Source organism: Festucalex cinctus, chromosome 1 (assembly GCF_051991245.1).
Source record: "Festucalex cinctus isolate MCC-2025b chromosome 1, RoL_Fcin_1.0, whole genome shotgun sequence".
Lineage (NCBI taxonomy): Eukaryota > Metazoa > Chordata > Actinopteri > Syngnathiformes > Syngnathidae > Festucalex > Festucalex cinctus.
The window spans coordinates 3,025,058-3,042,961 of record NC_135411.1 but is presented as its reverse complement, the minus strand read 5'-3'; the positions used below and the strand labels follow the sequence as shown (position 1 = coordinate 3,042,961).

At 42.0% G+C, this 17,904-nt stretch overlaps 1 protein-coding gene and 1 long non-coding RNA gene across 3 annotated transcripts; one reads left to right on the top strand and one right to left on the bottom strand.

Moving 5' to 3' along the window:
- Nucleotides 1–95: 95 nt before the first annotated feature.
- On the top strand, nucleotides 96–12,946 carry LOC144007261 (uncharacterized). The gene is made up of 2 exons (XM_077506712.1): nucleotides 96–528; nucleotides 9,366–12,946. The coding sequence occupies exons 1-2, from the start codon at nucleotides 405–407 to the stop codon at nucleotides 10,961–10,963; spliced, it is 1,722 nt and encodes a 573-aa protein (XP_077362838.1). The 5' UTR covers nucleotides 96–404; the 3' UTR covers nucleotides 10,964–12,946.
- Nucleotides 5,762–17,760, bottom strand: LOC144007755 (uncharacterized). 2 transcript variants are annotated; one of them, XR_013280344.1, is made up of 3 exons: nucleotides 17,608–17,760; nucleotides 6,604–6,834; nucleotides 5,762–6,330 (listed from the first exon to the last, which is right to left on the bottom strand). It is a non-coding gene; the product is annotated as an uncharacterized LOC144007755 (long non-coding RNA). The 2 variants fall into 2 exon arrangements; XR_013280341.1 differs by lacking the exon at nucleotides 17,608–17,760 and adding an exon at nucleotides 7,702–9,316 and having other exon boundaries at nucleotides 5,764–6,330.
- Nucleotides 17,761–17,904: the final 144 nt, after the last annotated feature.

The following is a 17,904-nucleotide window of genomic DNA, read 5'->3' as shown; positions in this document are numbered from 1 at the left end:
AAAAAATTTTTTAAGTAAAATTAAATATTAACATTTTCGTGACATGAGATTTGTCCAACTGTAATTGCCGTAGATTTCACGTGACAGCAGAAGAGCTACTCCATTCCAGGCACGACGCGTTTACGCTCGGCTTCACTATAAAAATAATTCAACTCGAATTCGTACGGAACGAACTGATATATCGACACTTTGCCCCGTCACTACTTTATTGAAGTCAAACATAATTGCAACGTTTCGTGTCTGGTTCATTCGTATCTCTCGGCCCTCTTTATTTTGCCTTAGCTTAGCTTAGCTTAGTTTAGCTTAGCTTGCTCGGCGCCAAAAAACGAGACGCGTTTGCTATCGACAAATTGGCTCAGCTGACGTCAATCGTGAGCGTAAAGTGTCGTGAATATCGTGTGAAGATGTTCACAATGGCGAAAGTCAAGTACGAAGAGGAGCTTTGTGGAGCACAGGAGGACAACGAGCGACAACGTCAACTGCTGGACGCCGTTTACAAGCAGCCTCGAGTTGTGTTGAACAGAGCAGGTTTGTCACTTGTTTCGTCGACACTTTTCAACCATATGTACCTTTTTATTTCTGTAATGACTCTTCACCGGGTCACTTTGTTACGATACACAGTTAGTTTTTTTTCTTCAGTCGGTTTGGTACATTTCTCAGTCGATGAGAATTGGATTTAGCAGAGCTACAACTGAGGTAAAGTTAGCCGCCTTTTCTTTTTACGGGGTCAAGTCAGCCGCACTTCATTTTTTCTGTTCGCCCTTTTCTAGGATTTACGGTAGTGTGCTCGAAGAGACGCTTCGGCCTTGGGGTGAACCCCACAAAAGTGCCTAGAAAATGAGTTTCGCTCCACTGTCTGGGCACGACTTGTTCAATCCATTTTTTGATAGATAATACCCTTCTGAACTTTGGGTTAAAAGTTCACCCAATGTTTTCCTGCCCCAGTTTTGTCACAAGCCAGAAATGCATTTATAGGTAAATAACAAAAAACGAAAATCTTGTGCTGCAGTTTTTGGTCATAAAACGTCTTTCATTAAATTTGGCAACATAAAATCATTCCCAGATGTTATAAATACATATACCTAACATCAGAAACAAGTATTGGTGGTTTGGTGTACTCATGTGAATTTAGATCATTAAATATATCAAATTTGTGCCAAAAAAAACTAAACAAAAAAAAAAGCTTCAACTAGAAGTGAGACCAGCACACGAATGTTACATTTAGCTATGTTTATGTTTCATATATAAAAACAATTCACAACCTACTATGTAATGAAAGGTGCACAAGAAGCAACATACATCGGCCAAAAATGGCTGAAAATACTACAATGCACCACAAACTTGGAACAAGGCAAAATGGACTAGATGAAAAGAGATACATTCAGAGCCCAGATTATTGTAACATATAGAATATTTTTTAAAGTATCAGATTATGTCACAGCATGTCATTTATACCCCCCCACCCCTGCCCCACGCACAAAAAAATATTAATAAAAAAAAAGAATCAAATAAAAATCAAATGTACATTCACAATAAAACCATGGAACTTCATTGGAACGGCTCTTTTTTTTTTTTTCGCAGACCAATTTAAAGGTCTGTGTTGTGGAAAAATTGAATACAGACTTTTTCTTTTTTTTTTTGCTTGAAAAGTGTTCCAATGGAGAGTTAACATCTTGACAATGAAACAAACAAAATGGCAGATTTTACAGCCCTGCACTGTAAAGTGTCCTCGTATGCCATGTGATTTTTCAACCTGATGTTGTACCAGATGTGTTAGTGTCACTTTCTTGGCTTACGTCAGTAGACTCAGTCGTTGATGTATCTGATGACTGAGGTACCCTGTGTAAAACATTTCAGAGGTGTTGCGCTGGAAAGGGGTGTGAAAAACCAGCTGGGGGAAATCACGCCTCAATCTTCGTTTCAGTATATCCTGCCTGAAATAGGTCGCTTGCACATGTCGTCACTTCCGCCTCGGATTTGTCGTAGTCGCCATGCTGGGTGGCCTCCATTTACGTAGCGATTCGGTCTAACACGTATCTATCACGTTTGTTGTGTGCGTTTAAAATGGTACATTGTTGCTGCATCGTTGGCTGTTCGAACAAAGCCAAGGGGGAAAATGGTCGGCCTTTCTTCCGAATTCCGAAAGTAATTAGGAACCAGGGCCTGGAGACAGAGGAGTGCGGACTCCGGAGGGAAGTCGTTACTTTGGGCTCGTGTGTGCAGCGATCACTTTGTGAGCGGTAAGCTTGTTTACCTTTATTTAATGCATGAGGATTAATAACGTTTCGACCGCCCATATATGGGCAAGTTGCTTATGTTTTGGATTCATGAGCAAGCACGTTCGGTAGTACAAGCTGGCTAGCGGACGTTAGCCGAAAGCTAACATCGAACATTTTCACCCAAGTAGTGCCAGTGCAAAGTGTTTACTGCTGAAATTGGATTGATTCGTCTTGGGCTCTTAATGCCGATAACATGTTTTTTGGTGGCAAAATGTAAACTTGGAAAAAAAAAAAGAGACAGAAGGGGCTGATGCAAGAAAACAGACCCCCGGGGGTGATGCAAGAAAACAGACCCCCGGTAGCCTACACATCATGCTAAAGAACGTATTCACGGCCACCCTACTGCGGCAAAATAACCAGTCTTTCCATATTTTATTTGTTTATATATTTGTTTATTTTAACAGGTCGCCCTGCGCCCGTTTTTCTGTCCAATCATCCCGACTGGGCTCCAACATTAAAGTTGGGTCCCAAGTTACAACATCTATGTCTCAGCCCAGTCGGTGCCAAGATATGAACGTGCACAGGAGAGACAAGCAAAGAAAAGACGACTCGAAGTGGCAGAGATTGTTGCAGTTATGCAGCCAGATGGCTCCAGTAACCTGTACCCTCAAGTACTGCTGACATCATTGACTCTGGTATGCCACTCAGAATTCATTACATGATATATTGTATGCATGAGTGAATGTATGTGTTTATGTTTGTGTGTGTGTACACGCACCTTATATTTTAGAGACATTTGGAAGTGTTTATAGAAATAAGTATTTGCCTGTAGCAATGTTCATACATTAAAAAATGCAACAAAATGTGTACATTTCTTTTACACTGACAAAAAAACTATACTACTTTACTATATTAAACCTATTACTGGTACCGTATTTTTTTGTGATTTTTTCTTTATTTTTTTCTTTAGGGATCTCATGCCACACCGACTTGATTGCCAATGACATGATGGAAACGAAGGCGAGCATCAAAGCATTGGAGGAGGACAACATGCGACTGTTTGTTTGGCGCTAATAAAGGCAGCGATTATACAAATTCTATTGTTGGGTTTGTTTAGCTATACATAATACAAATGACAGGATTTGACTCAATGTGCAATATGGTCCCTCTTAAAGTAATGGCATAAATCTCTATTATTTCTAAAAGCACAAAAAATGAAGTGAATAATGATTGGATGTAGTAATTTCAGGGATAAAATTGAACTGTTAATTAATGTTAATTAATGATATGTTTTGGGTCCAGACTACATATACAATATAAAAAACGTGTGTTCCCAGAATAAGTCAGGACCCAAGGAAGCTTGTAGCATTCCTGTGATTACAAGAAGTAGAAAGTTGGCAAAAGAAATGAGAAGAAATAAGTCAGAAGCTACAAACCTAGTCAGTATAGCTTGTGAACCTCTGACTAAACCAGCGTCTCCGATTGCCACTGTGAGACTAGCGCTACTAAATACAAGATCACTAGTTAACAAATCATTGTTGATTCATGACATTATTATGACATATGATCTTGACTTATTTCTCCTCAGTGAAACATGGCTAACAGAAGGTTCCTGCAACACGGTTCTCAATGAGGCAACGCCAACAAATTTTAGTTTCATGAACAAATGTCGAAATGGCAAAAAAGGTGGTGGACTTGCTGCCATTTTTAAATCTCTATTTCAGTGTAAAGAAATTTCATTGGGAAGCTTTAATTCATTTGAATATCTTAGTCTTTTGGTAAAAGGTGAACCAAACATCGTCATTGTCATAATTTATAGACCTCCAAAACAAAAAGGCAGATTCATGGAGGAATTTGAAGAAATGCTGTCAGTAATTTGTACCGACTATGATTATCTGATCTTAACTGGAGACTTTAACATTCATGTTGACAACAACTTGGATAAAAATACCAAAGAATTTTGTAATATACTTGATACTTTTGGTCTCTCACAACATGTAAAAGGTCCAACACACAATCAAGGTCACATTCTTGATCTCGTCATCTCTAAAGGTGTTGACATTTTATCTGTTGAGGTGAAAGATCTGGCTATTTCAGATCATTCCTGTGTGTTTTTTGAATTACAAACAATCCCAGAAGTTCAAACAACTACTGTCTCGATTAAAAAAAGGTACATAAATGGAATAATTTAATTACCATGACAGAATTTGACTCAGTGGATCAAAATACTGTAGTAGACTTGGTTCAGCAATTGAAACCTTCCACGAGCTGTCTTGACTCAATACCATCTGGCTTTTTCAAAACCATTGTGAAATCTGTTCAGATCGATTTACAACAAATAATTAATTGCTCACTTCAATCAGGTGAACTTCCTAAATGTCTGAAAGTAGCCGCCGTCAAGCCCATTCTAAAAAAAGAGAACACTGGATGTCTCCCTGCTAGCAAATTATAGACCAATCGCAAACCTTCCCTTCGTAACTAAAATAGTTGAAAAAGTGGTTTTTAATCAACTCAGCAATTTTTTGAGCTTAAACGGACTTTTGGATAAATTCCAGTCAGGTTTCCGACCTCATCACAGTACAGAAACAGCTCTGATTAAAGTACTGAATGATATAAGATTGAGCACTGATGCAGGGAAGGTATCAGTGCTCGTCTTGTTGGACCTCAGTGCAGCATTTGACACGATTGATCATAATATACTGTTAGACAGGCTGGAAACTTGGGTGGGATTAAATGGAACAGTCCTTAAATGGTTCAGGTCCTATTTGGAGGAAAGGAGTTACTTTGTGACCATTGGAAATTTTGAATCTGATCGAAAGGCCATGACATGTGGGGTCCCTCAAGGGTCAGTCCTTGGACCCCTGTTGTTCAGTCTGTATATGTTACCTTTGGGTCAAATGCTTCAGAACACCGATGTTGACTATCATAGTTATGCAGATGACACACAACTGTATTTATCGATGTCCCCAAATGACAGCAATTCTATTAACGCATTGTGTCATTCTCTAGAGCAAGTTAACAACTGGATGAACCAAAATTTCCTTCAGCTGAACTACAACAAAACGGAGCTCATTGTTTTCGGCAATAAAGAAAAGAGGATTGCTGTTAAAAAACAGCTTGAGTCACTGTCTTTAGAAACTAAAGACCAAGTTCGAAATCTTGGGGTACTAATAGACTCAGATCTGACCTTCAGCAATCCTATTAAATTCATCACTAAAACAGCCTTTTACCAGCTGAAAAACATATCCAGACTGAAGGACTGCATGCTTCAAGCAGACCAAGAGAAGCTTATCCATGCTTTTATCTCCAGCAGACTAGATTACTGTAACGGTCTTCTGACTGGACTCTCTCAAAAGAACATGAGACAATTGCAGCTCATTCAGAACGCTGCAGCTCGAGTTCTGACCAAAACAAAAAGATCAGAACATATTACTCCAGTACTTAAGGATTTACACTGGCTCCCAGTCAGCTGTAGAATCGATTTGAAAGTTCTGCTACTCGTCTATAAATCACTAAATGGTTTGGGGCCTGAATATATCCAAGAAATGCTGATTGAGTACAAACCCAGCAGGGCTCTGAGATCCACAGACTCGGGCCAACTAGTGGAACCCAGAGTTCGAAGCAAACATGGTGAAGCTGCATTTAGCTATTATGCTGCACACAGATGGAATAGGCTACCAACAGAAGTGAAGTCAGCCCCGAGTGTAAATGCTTTCAAATCCAGGTTAAAAACTTTGCTTTTTTCTTATACCTTTGATTAGGGACTTTTAAACCGCTTTAATTAAGTGTTTTTTTAATTTTTATTTTTATTTTTATCATCATTTTAAACTTCCTTATGTTAAATTTTTTAAAGTTTGTTGAATAATGTTTTAAGATTGTTAGTTTGTAACCTATTTTCATTTATTTTTCTTCCTCTGAATGTTAACTACTGTTTCTTGATGCTTATGTGTTGTCTTTCCTCGTGTAAAGCACATTGAGTTGCCTTGTGTATGAAATGTGCTATACAAATAAACTTGCCTTGCCTTGCCTTGCCTTGCCTCCTCCAATGCTTTGATGCTCGCCTTCGTTTCCATCATGTCATTGGCAATCAAGTCGGTGTGGCATGAGATCCCTAAAGAAAAAAATAAATAAAAAATCACAAAAAAATACGGTACCAGTAATAGGTTTAATATAGTAAAGTAGTATAGTTTTTTTGTCAGTGTAAAAGAAATGTACACATTTTGTTGCATTTTTTAATGTATGAACATTGCTACAGGCAAATACTTATTTCTACATACACTTCCAAATGTCTCTAAAATATAAGGTGCGTGTACACACACAAACATAAACACATACATTCACTCATGCATACAATATATCATGTAATGAATTCTGAGTGGCATACCAGAGTCAATGATGTCAGCAGTACTTGAGGGTACAGGTTACTGGAGCCATCTGGCTGCATAACTGCAACAAACTCTGCCACTTCGAGTCGTCTTTTCTTTGCTTGTCTCTCCTGTGCACGTTCATATCTTGGCACCGACTGGGCTGAGACATAGATGTTGTAACTTGGGACCCAACTTTAATGTTGGAGCCCAGTCGGGATGATTGGACAGAAAAACGGGCGCAGGGCGACCTGTTAAAATAAACAAATATATAAACAAATAAAATATGGAAAGACTGGTTATTTTACCGCAGTAGGGTGGCCGTGAATAAGTTCTTCAGCATGATGTGTAGGCTACCGGGGGTCTGTTTTCTTGCATCAGCCCCTTCTGTCTCTTTTTTTTCCAAGTTTACATTTTGCCACCAAAAAACATGTTATCGGCATTAAAAGCCCAAGACTAATCAATCCAATTTCAACAGTAAACACTTTGCACTAGCACTACTTGGGTGAAAATGTTCGATGTTAGCTTTCGGCTAACGTCCGCTAGCCAGCTTGTACTACCGAACTTGCTTGCTCATGAATCCAAAACATAAGCAACTTGCCCATATATGGGCGGTCGAAACGTTATTAATCCTCATGCATTAAATAAAGGTAAACAAGCTTACCGCTCACTAGGGGTGTGAATTGCCTAGTACCTGACGATTCGATTCGTATCACGATTCACAGGTCACGATTCGATTCGATACCGATTAATCCCGATACGAATTTATAAGTCGATTGTTGCGATTTTTTTCATTCAAATTTAGAAAATACTAATCAGTAAGCTTGTAGTGTAAGATTTATATGAAAATGTATTATTTATTTATCTGAAATTTCAGTCTTGTAGAGGTTGTAATCTGTTTCATGTTTGAACAGCATTAAAATAAAATATTAAGGCTTAATGTTCCGTTCATATAACATCCTTCCATGCTCAAGGTGTGAATCCTAAAAAAAAAAAAAAAAAAAAAAAAAAAAAAAAAAAAAAAAAAAATCGATTCTGCCAATTATTGAATCGATTCGAGAATCGCGCGATGTAGTATCGCGATATATCGCCGAATCGACTTTTTTTAACACCCCTACCGCTCACAAAGTGATCGCTGCACACACGAGCCCAAAGTAACGACTTCCCTCCGGAGTCCGCACTCCTCTGTCTCCAGGCCCTGGTTCCTAATTACTTTCGGAATTCGGAAGAAAGGCCGACCATTTTCCCCCTTGGCTTTGTTCGAACAGCCAACGATGCAGCAACAATGTACCATTTTAAACGCACACAACAAACGTGATAGATACGTGTTAGACCAAATCGCTACGTAAATGGAGGCCACCCAGCATGGCGACTACGACAAATCCGAGGCGGAAGTGACGACATGTGCAAGCGACCTATTGGTGCACAATGAACCAATAATTATTTACAAAGGGAACACTGCCACAGTTTTGCTGCCCTTGCTCTTTTTAATTGGTTTTCGTCTACATCCAAACCTGTCACATGTGCCACATTGCATCTGTAAAAAGAAAGAGACCAAGGTCACATTTTTGCCATCTTGTGTGCAGTTATGTCAGTCGTAAAGAATAGGGAATCATCGCCCGTTGTAGATAACATAATCTGTGCCATTAAAATGTATTATAATTATTTATTATAATAACATTTCTGTTGCTCTTGGTAAGGAAGTAATATGCACTCAAAATATGATCTAAATATAGATGATGCACACCTCTTAATTTTTCAGTTGAAATCTTCACTCATTTTGAATGATTTTATTTTTTTTTTCTGTAAAATTTAGCGCTTGAGCGCAATAGCTTCCAGGTCATGTGATCTATTGACCCCAAATCAGTGCTGCATCATAGTGGCATGTCTGATAGATGATGCACACCTTTTATTTTTTTCAGTTGAGACCTCCCCTTATATTTAATTGTTTTCTATAAATATCAGTTTAGCTCAATAGCTTCCAGGTCATGTGACCTATTGACCCCAAATCAATGCTGCATCATAGTGGCATGTTTGATAGAAGATGCACACCTTTTATTTTTTCATTTTAGGACTGCACTTCTTTTTAATTAATTATTTCTGTAAATATTAGCTTTTGAGCTCAATATCTTCCGGGTCATGTGACCTATTGACCCCAAATCAGTGCTGCATCATCGTGGCATGTCTGATAGAAAACACACACTTCTTATTTTTTTATTTTAGGCCTCTACGTATTTTTAACATTGTTTTCCTATAAATATTAGCATTTTTGCTTAATGGTTTTTAGATCATGTGACCTATTGACCCCAAATTAGTATTGGCTCAAAGTCGCATGTCTGCTCGATGGCACACATGTCTTTTTTTCTCTATTTCAACCTTTCCTTCATTTTAAATTAACTTAATATTGTACATATCAATGTTATTGCTCAATATTACCCCACAACAATATTACCCCCTTATTTGGAGCCGCTAGCTACAAAAAAATGGAGGGCAAAGTGGAAGTGGAAGCTTAAGGTATTTTGTTTTTGGCTGAAACAGTACGTCGATCACTACTTTCGTGGTGTAAATTGTCATTTATTAAATCGTTTGTGTCGGCATATACTCGTCTTGCTTAAGCTATCTTAGCTTGCTAGCTGCTAACAAACAGAGTGCACAATTGCTACACATACCTCAGCAGCTGTGCCCAAGTCAAGGTGCCACTGTAGAAACAATACACGTCAAGTCGCGCTTTAGATTTGACTTAACTGAACCAAATGTGTATTTGTCTTCTTGTGTCTTGCAGATGTTGGTGAAAAATATCTTGGTCCTGAGAAGCAGGAACTGAAGTCTCTTCATGTTAAAAAGGAGGAGGAAGAGCATGCTTACATTAAAGAGGAGGAAGAGCCCCTTCTTGTCAAAGAAGAGGAGGTTGAGGATGATGTCACCAAGTCACCACTGACCTTTGTTGCTTTAAAGAGTGACGATAACGGTGAGCATGAGGAGGACAGAGGGGCGGAGCCTCAAAGCAGCAGCTCAACTCAACACATGAAGACAGAAGGTGATGCAGACCAGTGGGGACCACCACAAGCACAAAGTGATGACACAAGGTCACAGTCTGCTGACACTGACGACGACGATGATGAATACGCTAAACGTAACCATGCTGACAACAACCGCTGCAAATGTTCTCAGTGTGGGAAAACATTCAGTTCAAAAGGGAATTTGAAAGTTCACTTGAGAAAACACACTGGAGAGAAACCTTTTGCCTGCCCAGACTGTGGCAAAAGCTTCTCCGACAAGGGAAATTTAAAAAAACACACAAGAACACATACTGGAGAAAAACCTTTTGCCTGCCCAGACTGTGGAAAAAGCTTCTATGTTAAGGGAAGTTTAAAAATACACAAAAGAACACATACTGGAGAAAAACCTTTTGCCTGCCCAGACTGTGGCAAAAGCTTCTATGAGAAGGGAAGTTTAAAAATACACAAAAGAACACATACTGAAGAAAAACCTTTTGCCTGCCCAGACTGTGGCAAAAGCTTCTATGAGAAGGGAAATTTAAAAATACATAAAAGAACACACACTGGAGAGAAACCCTTTTACTGCTCGGACTGCGGCAAAAGCTTCTCTGATAAGAGAAGTTTAAAAATACACAAAAGAACACATAATGGAGAAAAACCTTTTTCCTGCCAAGACTGTGGCAAAAGCTTCTCTGTTCAGGGAAGTTTAAAAATACACAAAAGAACACATACTGGAGAAAAACCTTTTACCTGCCCAGACTGTGGCAAAAGCTTCTCTGATAAGGGAAGTTTAAAAATACACAAAAGAACACATACTGAAGAAAAACCCTTTTCCTGCTCAGACTGTGGCAAAAGTTTTTCTCGGCAGTCAAATTTAACAAGCCACACAAGAACACACAGTGGAGAAAAACCTTTTTCCTGCTCAGACTGTGGCAAAAGTTTCTCTCAGAAGTCACATTTAACAAGCCACACAAGAACACACAGTGGAGAAAAACCTTTTTCTTGCCCAGACTGTGGCAAAAGCTTCTCCGACAAGGGAAATTTAAAAAAACACACAAGAACACATACTGGAGAAAAACCTTTTGCCTGCCCAGACTGTGGCAAAAGTTTCTCTCGGCAGTCAATTTTAACAAGCCACACAAGAACACACACTGGAGAAAAACCTTTTGCCTGCCCAGACTGTGGCCAAAGTTTCTCTCAGCAGTCAATTTTAACAAGCCACACAAGAACACACACTGGAGAAAAACCTTTTGCCTGCCCAGACTGTGGCCAAAGTTTCTCTCAGCAGTCACATTTAACAAGCCACACAAGAACACACAGTGGAGAAAAACCTTTTTCTTGCCCAGACTGTGGCAAAAGCTTCTCCGACAAGGGAAATTAAAAAAAACACACAAGAACACATACTGGAGAAAAACCTTTTGCCTGCCCAGACTGTGGCAAAAGTTTCTCTCGGCAGTCAATTTTAACAAGCCACACAAGAACACACACTGGAGAAAAACCTTTTGCCTGCCCAGACTGTGGCCAAAGTTTCTCTCAGCAGTCAATTTTAACAAGCCACACAAGAACACACACTGGAGAAAAACCTTTTGCCTGCCCAGACTGTGGCCAAAGTTTCTCTCAGCAGTCACATTTAACAAGCCACACAAGAACACACAGTGGAGAAAAACCTTTTTCTTGCCCAGACTGTGGCAAAAGCTTCTCCGACAAGGGAAATAAAAAAAAAACACATACTGGAGAAAAACCTTTTGCCTGCCCAGACTGTGGCAAAAGTTTCTCTCAGCAGTCAATTTTAACAAGCCACACAAGAACTCACACTGGAGAAAAACCTTTTGCCTGCCCAGACTGTGGCAAAAGCTTTTCTCGACAGTCAGAGTTAACAAGACACACAAGAAGACACGCTGGGAAGGAACCGTTCAGTTGCAGTATTTGTGCTCAAAGATTCTCTTGTAAAAAGCTTGCTGAGAGACACGAGTGTGCTGGTGGCAATAGCAGCCATCTTTGAAGCTTAAATGTAAAAATAAAGGGAGTGAGGCTGTGCTATGATGTAAAAGTGTCAATGATTTGGAATAAAATAGAGAGGGAAGAAAAAGGTGATCGACGCTGATTTTGAAAATGATAAAGAGGAATATCAGAAAAAAAATGCAAAGAAACATGAAATACAAAATCAAAATGAATTTGCATTTTGTTGAGGGACATCATGAATCAACTCCTCCCGTTGTAGTCCTTCGCTGATCTCGAAACTTTCTCATGCACATTGAGACCCAACGAGGTGATATTTTGCATGGAGCCCCCCAGAACCCAAAATTTAACAGCAACAAAATTTAAAGGGGAAGTCAACCCCAAAATGTTCTTAATATGTTGTATGTGCCTCCACTCGTCGAAACACGGCATTCAGATTAATCAATTTTGCTCCAGTTCCAAGTGTCAGCGGCTGCGACAATAACCTCAAATCATGTCGGATATCTCTTGCCGTGTACAGTGTTGTGAAAAAGTATTTGCCCTCCTCTCAAATTCTCCCTTTTATTGCGCAGTTTGCCAAGTTGAACATTTATCAAAGATAACCGCTATTATGACTTGAGACGTCGACATGACTCCTTCCGTGTCGGTGACCTTGTTCGAGTGAAAACACAGCCCAGGTCAGATGCTCACTCTAATTTTACAGCTCAACTTGCTCCCCTATTTGAGGGACCACTGTGTGTGTCCGAACGACTCAGTGATGTGAACTACAGACTCGCTTGGGTGGACTCTGGTGCTGATGCTGGTGTTTATCATATTGTGAATATGCAGCCGTTCCATACTTGGGATTCTCTCACTGCCAAGAGACAATTGGTTTCCTCTCCTGCTGAGAGGGGGACCTCTGGGATCTCGGACATGGACTTTTCCGCCCCTCAGGCCCCATTAGGAGATGCTGATGCTGAACTTGAGCCATTTCCCTTTGGTTCAACCGACATTGACTCTGATTGTGAGGCGGACACTGTTCCCCGGGGTCTCCCGTCTGACCCCGACCTGGCTTTAAAAAAAATAAAAAATCCACTGTACATTTTCATTTTTACAATTGATTATATGTCGATTTTTGTTGTATACGGTGTTTGCCTTTTGTGCGTACCATCCATAATTGTGTTCTATGTAGAGATGCTATTTGGTATGGTCAGTTGCTTCTTAAGCTGTTTACGGCTGTGGTCAGCCTTTTTCTCACCAGGCAGTGTGGCACCGCGCCACCTGGCATCTTCTTTGGTTTTGTGTAGAACTAGTTTTTTTTTCCCTTTTGGCGAGCAATAGTTGTTGTTTTTTATGCGCGGTGGTGTCGAGCCCGCTCTCTCTTTATGTTGTTTGTTTAGAATAAATGTTGACTTTGTGGACTGAAGTTGCTCTCCCTTTTTGTTTTGCTGGCCCGCTGCGCCGTCCATGGCAAATCAGCCTCCACGCGTTACAGACGCTGCGGAAACACAATTCTAAATTCCCTGCTGAACTTTTAAACCAAGAAGTCCCTTTACCCAGAACTCAAAGAAACTGGACTTGTTGGTGTAAAAGCAGCAGCTCTTAATTCATAGGATATGCTATGTAATCTTAAAATCAAATATTGTCTTGAAGGCTCCCTGTTTCAGCTGCATGTCCAGTAGGGGTGGGCGATATGGCTTTAAATTTATATCACGATATTTCAAAGAAATTTGCGGTGACAATATTTTTGACGATACAGTGGTACCTCTACTTACGAACGTCCCTTCATACGAAAGTTTCAAGTTTTGAAACTCCTCAACAGGAAAATATTGCCTCTAGTTGTGTGAAGGCTGGAGGCCTTCACACATATGTCATTCAACCTTTATTATTCTTTTTTACTTAAACTTATTCCTCCCACTTTTTTGTCCCGCATCTACTTCCACATTTTTCACCCGATTCACTCCATTCCAGTTTCAAACTATTCCAAAAATTCACGCGACGCATGCTTGTATTTTTATTATTCCCACGATTCACGCCTTACCCACAATTCCCGATTTCATACCCGATTTTTTTCCCCATTATTCTTAATGGGAGATTCTACATTTCACATTTACTTCCACATTTTTTACTCGATTCACATCATTCCAGCTTCAATATATTCCAGCAATTGGTGCCATGAGCGACTCCAGCTTTTCAGGTTCAAAATCCACACCCACAATTCCCGATTTCGTACCCGATTATTTCCCACATTCTACATTTTCCATTTACTTCCACATTTTTCACCCGATTCACATCATTCCAACTTCAATACATTCCAGCAATTCATGCCGCATTCAGAAATTAAACAACCAAACACAAATTAAACAATCCACATTCATGTGAAGCATGCTAGCCCAAACCACGAACTAACACTGGCTGATGTGACATCACGCACGGGCATACATGTATGCTATACTGCACAACAAACTTTGGACGGACATTATGGGTGATTTAACTCACCGTTTGCATCTACGGTCTGCTGATGGTGCCGTGGGAAAGTTCAGTTGAGGAGGCCTACGAGCGCAAGAAGCTGAGATACACAGAGCTGGCAGCCGAAGCTGAACAACGTGGCTGGGTAGTAAAGATCCGCCCCGTCGAAGTAGGATGCAGAGGTTTTGTAGCAACTTCAACAACAAGGCTACTCCGAGAGGTGGGAGTACGAGGGAAGGCCCATCGGCAGGCCATCAAGGACCTCTCCAAAGCGGCAGAAAGAGGAAGTCAGTGGGTCTGGCTAAGGAGGAAGGATACCAGCTGGGCCATCAGGTGAGGGTCGGCATCCAGGGGGTGATCCTGGGACGCTGGGAATCACTGCTGAACCCTCTGGAGATGTCGTGGGCCTATCAGCTTAACATTGAGGAAGGAGGGTGCCCACTTGACAACCCATAGGGTGCCGTCACTCACATGATTATCCCACAGAGTCTTAGGTATGCGATAGAGGGATATTATCATCTAGTCCTACACTATAATCTAATCATCTGGAAACCAGTGACTGCTGTGAAAGGACAGCTGACAACTAGGGAAAGACCTTGTGACAGCATGGAAAGACAGCTGGCAGGAGGGAATAGACCCCAAAGGGGCTGCCATGGGCTAGCTACCGGTGGTAGCGGAATCCAGCACAGATTGTGCATGGGTCCCACCCACCGTTGGCTACTAAAAGTTCTAAGAGGAAAATACCCCTAGAGCCTGCGAGAGCAGGGGCGGAAGAAGGCTCATCGGCGGACCACACGGTAAACGACCATGGAATGGAACAGACCACGAGAATGATGATTAGCATACCTGAGACTAAAATGGCCATAGCAGGAAAAGCGCTACATCGCTGCATCTGTGGCTGGGAAAAGCTCACTACCACCGCAGGCCTGCGTATACACCAGGGTTTGAAGAGGTGCCTGAAAGCAAGGCAACAGGGAGCACGCATCGATAGCTACTTAAGAAGTAGATCGAGTCAGTCGACTGAAGTTCAGCAGCAGGACAAGATCCACAGTCTGCAGAACATCTATATCCCTGCCTTGGAAGAAGAAGAACCAGGCATAGTTAATCCCAGAACAGCAAGATCAGCAGTAGAAAGGAAGATCGTAGGGCGCAGGCCATTGATAAGATGGCCAAAATCCTGCCAAAAGGCAATGTGGAATGAGATCAACACTGACCTTTACAGTATGCTGGAGAAGCTCAGAGGCTCCAATAAGAAAAAGCTGGAGAAGATAGGGGAACTTATCTACACCTATGGAGTAGAGCGATTTGGAACAGGGGATAAGAAGCGAGCCATACAAACACCAACACCTAAGTCACGGAGACAGAGTGAGATCGACCGGCTGGTTAGAGAAAGAAGACTGCTAAAAAAGCAATGGAGGAAGGCCACAGAGGAGGAAAGGGAAGGTATCGACCTACTGCAGGAAGAAATTAGAATTAGGCTCACGGCATTGAGGAGAGCTGAGAGTTTACTAAAGAGGCGTAGGAAGAAGGAGCAAACAAGAACTCGCTTCTACCAACGTCCCATCAATTTTGTGAAGAGTCTCTTCGCTTAGGAGAAAAGTGGTCAGCTCTCAATGTCAAAGTCAGACCTAGAACAACATCTAAAAAAGGCTTGTACAGATCACCGGTCTTATGAAGAGGTTACCCTTCCGTCTGACATGCCACCAATTGACCCACCAGAACATCAGTTGGACACCAGCTCATTGAAATGGAGCGAAGTTAAGGAAATTGTGCGAAGAGCCAGGGCCGGTTCAGCTCCAGGTCCAAACGGAGTACCATACAGACTCTACAAGAATGCACCTGATGTCCTTCGCTTCCTCTGGAGGCTCATGAGGGTGGCATGGCAAAAGAAAGAGATTCCAACGTCTTGGCAGAGAGCTGGAGGTATTCTCATTCCCAAGGAAAAGGACTCCTCTGAGATAGGCCAATTTCGTCAGATTAGCCTCCTAAATATCGAGGGAAAGATCTTCTTCAGTGCGGTTGCTCAGAGGTTGGCCGAGTACCTGCGAAGAAACCAGCTGATTGATACATCAATACCAAAAGCAGGCATCTCGGGCTTTTCCGGTTGTTTGGAGCATGCCACTACCATCTGGCACCAAATCAAAGTTGCCAAGGAGGAAGGGTCCAGTCTTCACGTAGTGTTCCTGGACTTGGCCAATGCATTTGGTTCTGTTCCTCACAGCCTCCTTTGGACTGCTTTTGATTACTTTAAAGTTCCAGCACCCCTCTCCGACCTCGTCAGGGCCTACTTCAACAACATGCAGATATGCATCACAACACCAGAGTATTCCACAGCATGGCAACATCTGGAGGTAGGAATCATGGCTGGTTGCACCATCTCCCCATTAGCCTTCACGATGGCAATGGAAGTGATCATTCGAGCATCTCGATGGGTGGTTGGAGGGCAGTCCTTATGACCTGGCTTTAGGTTGCCACCTATAAGAGCCTATATGGATGACCTCACAATCCTCACCACAACCAAGGCTTGCACTGTGCGACTCCTGAGCAACATAACATCGAGCATGTTCACATGAAAATCAAGCCAAGTAAATCCAGAAGCATCTCAATTGTCAAGGGGAAGCTGTCACATCAACGCTTCCAGATTGGTGATGAGTTTATTCCAACTGTTTCTGAGAAGCCTGTGAAGAGCTTAGGACGGTGGTATGACGCTTCCCTGGAACATCAGCGAACAAGCACCAACAAGCTCCCCCCGCCTACAGCTTGTGGGCCAGTAATACCATTTATTAGAGAAGGGGAGGGTAAAGCTACCCTCAGGCCCTCTAGACCAGAAGTGGGGCAGCTCAGCAGGGCACATGATTGGAAATTGTTGGCAGACCTGAACCAAAAGCTCTGCTTCCCACCAGAAATTGCGCTGACCAATTTGAGACCAGACCTCGTGCTGTGGTCAACCTCACTGAAGCACGTGTATATCATCGAGCTGACGGTGCCGTGGGAAAGTTCAGTTGAGGAGGCCTACGAGCGCAAGAAGCTGAGATACACAGAGCTGGCAGCCGAAGCTGAGCAACGTGGCTGGGTAGTAAAGATCCGCCCCGTCGAAGTAGGATGCAGAGGTTTTGTAGCAACTTCAACAACAAGGCTACTCCGAGAGGTGGGAGTACGAGGGAAGGCCCATCGGCAGGCCATCAAGGACCTCTCCAAAGCAGCAGAAAGAGGGAGTCAGTGGGTCTGGCTAAGGAGGAAGGATACCAGCTGGGCCATCAGGTGAGAGTCGGCATCCGGGGGGTGATCCTGGGACGCTGGGAATCACTGCTGAACCCTCTGGAGATGTCGTGGGCCTATCAGCGAAACATTGAGGAAGGAGGGTGCCCACTTGACAACCCATAGGGTGCCGTCACTCACATGATTATCCCACAGAGTCTTAGGTATGCGATAGAGGGATATTATCATCTAGTCCTACACTATAATCTACACACTAATAAACGTTCAGCAATACAGCCAGTCGGTATCTATGAGAGTGTAGTGGCTCGAGAATGTTGCGTTCAATGACCGCTAACGGAGTAAGAAATTTAATATGTGGACTACACGAGCCAGCACCGGATTACAAGCAATAAATCTTACATTCCTACGAAAACCGCTTTCATTTTGCCCACTTTGAGGTCTCTGCATGTCAACCAAGGTTTAAGCTGCTCCACACTGTGTTGGTATATTGAAGCATGTTGACATTTTCACGCCTGCGACGTCCTCTTCTTCCAAAATGACCATAAACTGGTGTTGCTACTCTGTTTGTTTGAGACCTCGTGCATACTAATGAGAATAACGTGACCTCTTTTGAGATCAACCCACTGTCGTTCGCTGAACCAATGAGGTTGAGCTTCAGCCCACTCCCAAATCCTCCAGAGCCCGCCCCCTTCCAAA